The sequence below is a fragment of the Sesamum indicum genome, linkage group LG11, assembly GCF_000512975.1.
Source record: "Sesamum indicum cultivar Zhongzhi No. 13 linkage group LG11, S_indicum_v1.0, whole genome shotgun sequence".
Classification (NCBI taxonomy): domain Eukaryota; kingdom Viridiplantae; phylum Streptophyta; class Magnoliopsida; order Lamiales; family Pedaliaceae; genus Sesamum; species Sesamum indicum.
Window position 1 is genome coordinate 15,305,212 of NC_026155.1, and position 6,946 is coordinate 15,312,157.

Genomic DNA, 6,946 nt, shown 5'->3' on the forward strand with positions numbered 1-6,946 from the left:
AGCTGATGGAAAAAAACAAAATTAAGTTGTAAGAAGTTTGGTGAGTAGCATCTTACAGCCAACAAATGACCTTTCGTACAAAGACATCAAACTAAGTGATCAACAATTGTCTTGGGTGATCTTAGAACTAAAATCAACCCAAGACAACCAAAGAAAGCATATTAAACTACACAATAATTAAATAAAATAAAGATGATACGTGCCTCAGTCTCCAAATCTTTCTCTAATATGTACACCAGACTATTCCCATCAATTATAAGGGCTAGTGGCCCTAAACCCGGTACATCATTCTGGCTAGTATACTGCTGGAGCATACTGGATGGCTTCGTTTGAGAAGAGACTTCAAGATAATCAAGTTCATCCTTCTCCCGTTCTGTGATCTTTTCAACGCAACTTGCAGAATTCACAAGGTATTTGGCCTTAGCATCACATAAAAGTTTTCTGCATTCACTCTCCGAATTTCCGTTGATGATGATCTGGTGCATATGTGGACTCAAGAGTCTGCAAGAAAGACCAATAGATATTGCTGTCTCCTGTTTATCTCCAGTGAGAACCCACACCTTTATTCCAGCTTGGCGCAGGGATTCAATGGCTTCTGGCACGCCCTCTTGTAACTTGTCCTCAATAGCTGTGGCTCCAAGAAGGGTCAGGTTGCATTCAATAAGAGCTGCTGTTTGTCGCAGTTTTATAGATCTGTCGGTCAAAGATGTGCTTGCATCTTCATACATGTGTTGCCACTCCATGAGTTCTTCACTTGTAAGGTCCCTAGAGGCAACAACCAGGGTGCGCAAACCTTCTGATGAGTACTCATTCAAATGACTCTGCGTTGCATGACTTATACGATCATGATTGGGATGATCTTTCTTTAAAATGCTGAACATTGATGTATCAGCCCCCTTCACCAATACTTTTATGGTATCATTTGGAAATCTGATAATGACAGACATTCTTTTACGCACACTATCAAACTCATGCAGGCCCAAAACATCCAACCTACATTATACCGGTGAAAATTATAAGTCAGATAAACAAAATTAAATATTGCAAGAGTCTAGAATGAGAAATAAATTGCATTGTCAAAGATCTCTAGATAACTTAATTTGACGACCAAGAACTTAATTCATCCAGAAAAAAGCTCAATGGGAATGAAAACTAATATCTGGGAGCACAGAACTTAAATGTAGTAAAAAGAGAGCTGTCTACCTTAATTTCTCACCATTGGCATCAATCATAATATGCCCTGACGTCCGCTCAAAAAGTGTATAACCATAAGCAGACGCTGCAGCAACCAGTGCTTGTTCATCAGGAGATTCACCTTGATAGTCTATAGATATATGACTATCACCAAGTGAACTTTCAGAGCCACTTAATAGAGGAGTTTCAGTGACAATAGGAATCACAGTATTACAAGCTGCCAGGGTCAGGAAGAAATCATGCGCAGCAATTCTTTCTTCTCCATACAGATCTTTGTACAATAATTTCATGAGTTCAGGATCAGGGATGATTTCAGATTTAAGTTTCCATTTTCTCCGACCAGCCATAGCATCTTCCACTGCAGAGGTTTTCATAAGTTTTTAAAAAAGAAACTCAACAAAGAGAAATTATACAAAATTAATACATCATTCTAGATTCACAATGGCACACACAACATATAACCAGTGGATCTAACAATACCTCTAGCATTAGTACTGATGATATAAGCACAGGAAAGAAGCTATACAAGACATTCAATGTATAGAAATATAAGATTTGACCATAGCTAGACTGACAAGAAAATTGCATGTCTTCAATCTGAAAACTAAAATAGAGAAATAATGGATAGCGATAATACAAGTGGACAGGTGGAAAGGCAAAAGAACGTTTGTTGTTGCGGCTGCTACACTGATTAGCTGTGCTGCAGCTTATCCAATAGTTATCAGGACAAAGAACATATAGCTACCATGAAAGGTTGACACTAGATTTTACAAGTTAGCATGCAGATTTTTGTTGCCAAGAAAACAAAAATATATGGAGCAAGTCCTCCTGATTTGAGACGCAAATATCATTGAATGCTTCAGTCGTGTTTATTAAAAGCTTGTGTTGCAGGTGTAACAAGGAGAAAATATTTGGAGTTATGGAAATGCATTTTTCTTTCGAATGATAATCCAATTTCCTTTTAAAGTACAAAACAATAATCCTATGTCTGATGTCAAGCAGGATTGTTTTTAGTCATACCTGCAGCGTCAGTGTACTGTGATGAACCAGCCACAGAGTGAACGTAATCATAATTATTTCCCCAAATACTTGCTTTTCTGAATTCCATCTTGTTTTCAGTTAATGTGCCTGTCTTATCGGAGAATATGTATCGTATTTGTCCCAAGTCCTCATTAATATTCAAGGATCTGCACTGAAACCTGGAATTGCTGCTACTGTCATACATATGTCGGTCCCCAATCATGAAATATGACTGCCCCAACCGTACCAGCTCCATGGTGATATACAATGATATAGGAATCATTATCTGGAAAACTATGATAGAACTCAAGAATGAGATGAATGCCTCCAAAGGAATACCATAAAACGTGTAATTCTTCCCCTCTTTCCCCTTCTGGAAGTAAACTTTCCGGTAGTAAGGCAGTGTATCAAGCTGAGTCTTGTGGCGTTTTAACCATAAACCCATCCCAATTGCTACAACAAGGCACATGCTCAAAAGGAAAACTGATAACCAGAGTGTTTCCCTGTTCATGTAGGTCTCCAGTCTGCTTCTTTTAGCAGGGGACATTGCACTGTTCAACATAGCTTTTGTCTCCTGCCCAGCATAAACCACAACCCCAACAGCCCAGTCTGTGTTCTTAAGCTGACAACCACGCAAAATGATATTTGATTGGCTGAGAGGGACTCGCTGCCCTTTTAGCTCCATGTTGCCCATGAACTCATAGATATTCCTGTTTGGCTGCTCACATTTGATAACCCCTGATATTGCCGTCCCTTCAAGCACCAATTTATTAGTTTCTTGCCTAGCATACCTTGTTTTCAAGTTTGACTCACCATCCAAATTCATTGTCTGTATGTAAGCAATTCCACTAGGATCACTTGTTCCTAGCAACACCATATCGCAAGGAATAGTCTCATCAGAACTTATCTTCACTACCTCACCAGGCAGAATGTCTTTCCACCTTTTGGGACGGAATTCATCTAATTGTAGCACAACTGCTTCCCGGTTATTCTCATTCCTATCAGACCTGTGCCTTCGCCAATCCTCATAGCCATCTTTTACAGCTGTAACAGTAAGCACAAAAAGAAGAGGGAAAAGGGAAACTGTCCTCCCAAAGACTGCAAGAGGAGGAAGCTGGTTTAACGCAGCAATGGCCAAAAAGTACAAATAAGCAAACCTGTGAAACTGAATAAAGAGATTTTTCGGCAAGAATGTAAGCAATGTGTATTTGCTTGTCCGAATCTCATTTCCAGAAAACTCAAATTTATCATTAGTCTTCTTCGGATCATTAATATGGATCAACCTGGGGTTATCATGATGTGGTATGTTTTCTTCTAGCTGCATGCTGATCTGAAGGAACCTCTGAGACCTTCGAGATGTCTGAGGTTTGTCTGAGACCTGTACCTGAGGTGAAGCAGGTGAAGGCAAAGGCCCAGAAACTTCAAGGACTTTCATATTGTGCCCCAGATCCATAACCCCACCCCATGACACAAGGCGTTTTCGCTCCACTGGGGGGCATTTCTGGTGCAGCTCTGCTGACCGAAATTCCTTTCTCACAGGCTCCACAGCAGGATGTTCCAACAGATTTCCCGATACAGCTTTATCTTCTACTGAGGCAGAATTTTCCTCCAACTCCTCCTTCAGATCATATAAATTGCAATGTTGTGCCTCATCAGCAACCGACGAAGAGATCGATTCAGTGTGGCACAGACATCCCAAGGAGCTGATTCTCAAGGATGAATCATGGTTATGGGGTTCAGTGTTTGGAGCAGAAATGGGTTCAGATTGAGACAACAATAATGGCTTGTCGGAAGACATAAAGAATCCACCAACACAGAAAACACATTGGAGAATAACATAACTAGTCTGGAATCAAACAGTTGCTAAAACCCTACAAAAAATCAACCAGAAAATTGACGCCCCAGAGTGAATCTCTGCCCCCCCTCCTCACTCCAAAAGAGAAGATTTCAGGAGAAGATTTCCCTACGCAAACCAATGATGCGCACAATGGGGAGGCCAACTAAATGCATTACCTCCGAACCACCTCTGACATATCTCCGCTCAATTCGAAAATTTGTTAATCAAAGCCACAACAAAAGGAATATAGCTGCACCCAGCGAAACAGCTTCTTCAAAAATAATAATAATCTTCTTCGGAACCCTAGCAGATAAATGTGTTAAAAGAAGTACCTTTACCCCCGGCAGAGTAAAGAGAAGACAGATCCAAAAAATTCACGAAAGTATCATAGATCAAATAATGAAGAGAAGGGCTACAAAATGCATCATAGCTCCAGTGCAATAGAGCAACCCTCCAAAGCCTGCACGTAAATGGCAGAACTGCAAAATCAGAGAAAACACAAAAGAAAAAGGAAAGACAAAAGAAAAAACAAAAACGAAATCTGAATCAGGAAATCATTGCGGCATTGCGTTTGACAATAATGCAAAAAACTGATACCATACGATATAAAAGGACAGTAACAATAAAAGAGGGTGAGAGTGACCTGTGGAAAAACTGAAAGCAGGGAAGGGAGAGAAGGCAAATAGATAGATGGATGGTCCGGCTTATTTATTTATGGTGTGGGAAAACGTGAATTGATGGAAATGAATGAATGAATGCACTGAATACGAAATGACGGCATTCGAAAAATGTCAGTAATTCAGATCTTCGATCCCTTTCTTCGTTTTTGGGCTTCTTGGCACTGTGTTCTGAATCCTGATCAGCTTTTTTCGATGTCTCATGTAGCAATAAAACAAAACAAAAAAAAAAAAAAAGAGAAAACTGATCTTATTTGTTGGGGGGTAGAATTGAAAGTAAAAAAAGATGGAATTAGAGGAAAAATGTGTGTATAGATTTTGAATCTGGTGGGGAAGTGATAGGGATAGGGATTGGAATTGGAATTGGGATTGGGATGGAGATCGAAGGGGCAGCAAAGGAGGGGAGCAAGGGGGGAGGGGGGAGAGAGAAAGAGAGCAAAACAAGAGAGGGAAAGCGAGACAGAGACGAGTGGAAAAGCACGATTATTGGGCCGCTTTACTTTCTTTTTTATATATATATATATATATTTGTTGTTTTTAAAAAATTTATAACAAAAATACACTCACCAGTCACCACCATTACCATTATTCTTCTCTCTTCTCAGTTTAATTTTACTCAAACCTCAACCACCCAAAAAAAGGGAACATATGAAATGACGATTCTGCCCTTGGAACTCCAGCTATTAGTAACAATAAGAATTTATGGTCATGAAAAAGGCAAAAATTTATTTATTTATGGAGAATATGTGGAAGACCAAAAAAGGATATTGTTTAATGTTAGGAGGGTAAACTAGAGAAAATAGGGTGTGGGGTGGACTTAGTTTTAGCATTAGCATTCCAATTTAGAACCATCATCATCATCTCATATCTCTGTATTGAGTCCCTCACAATAACTCACACTGCTCACTAATAATATAATTATATTCCCCTTTTGTCAGTTTTTGTGACGTCCGTAGAATTTTTCACGTAATTGGGAGACTAATTGGTAATTATTAGAAATTTAGATGTAATTATTTTGGATAGAAATGTAAGGAAATTAAGAAATAAAGATATACCGATGGTAAAAGTGAGATGGAGTCATCATGCCCCAAGGGAGGCGACTTGGGAGGTTGAGGAGCATATGAAAGAGAAATATCCCTATTTATTCCATTGAGCGGGTGAGTTACTTAAATTTCGGGGACGAAATTTTTATTAGGAGGGGAGAATTGTGACGTCCGTAGAATTTTTCACGTAATTGGGAGACTAATTGGTAATTATTAGAAATTTAGATGTAATTAGTAAATAAATTATAGATTGAATTTGGAATGTACTAACACTTGAACGGATTAAATTGAAGTTTATTATAATATTTGGAAGTAAACTATACTAATTAGGAAATTAGGAAGGACACAATGGTAATTATCAAAAGTATAATATATATATAAAAAAAAAAAGGAAAAAAAGAGGTGGGCAGTGGCATGTGCTGCCACCGCCTCACCAATTATTAAACATATATATATATAAGTATGTGAATTGAAAGGGAAATTACATATTAACACACACACCCACATTTACACACACCGACGCACACACATTCGGAAAACAGAGGTACGGATTTTAGAGTTTAATCTTTAATAATTTAAATAATTATATAAAAGAGGTGGGCAGTGGCATGTGCTGCCACCGCCTCACCAATTATTAAACATATATATATATATATAAGTATGTGAATTGAAAGGGAAATTACATATTAACACACACACACCCACATTTACACACACCGACGCACACACACATTCGGAAAACAGAGGTACGGATTTTAGAGTTTAATCTTTAATAATTTAAATAATTATATTATTTAATTAGCCCGTTTATTAAATGTTGATTATATTGAGCGGTGAATTATTTAATCGGAGTGTTTTATGATTTTGGCTATTTATATTAGTGTCAAATTAAATATCACAATTGCTATAAAAATGATATAGTTGGGTAATTAAAATATTAGATTTGTTAGATTTAATTATCCTTATAGTTAATTTATACAATTCCATCGGAATGATTAACCAAATATGTAATTCTATGTATTGTTGCTTAATTAAATTGTATAGCAACGGTAAATTGACAGAAAATTCATAGAAATACTTCGGATGTTATATTTTAGAAATATTATGTTATTAATTAGGGAAAGGAGGCTTCAGTGGTAATATAATTTACGAATGTTATTAAAAATGATAGTTAT

General features: G+C 37.6%; 1 protein-coding gene across 1 annotated transcript in view; it reads right to left on the minus strand.

The window, feature by feature from the left end:
* LOC105174674 (phospholipid-transporting ATPase 1-like) overlaps positions 1-5,202 on the minus strand; it is a gene marked incomplete in the record, with an annotated part of 9,055 nt that extends 3,853 nt beyond the window's left edge. The window contains 5 exon segments of the mRNA XM_020697962.1: positions 204-993; positions 1,204-1,552; positions 2,215-4,301; positions 4,384-4,511; positions 4,695-5,202. Coding sequence (XP_020553621.1) covers positions 204-993; positions 1,204-1,552; positions 2,215-4,012 — 2,937 coding nt within the window.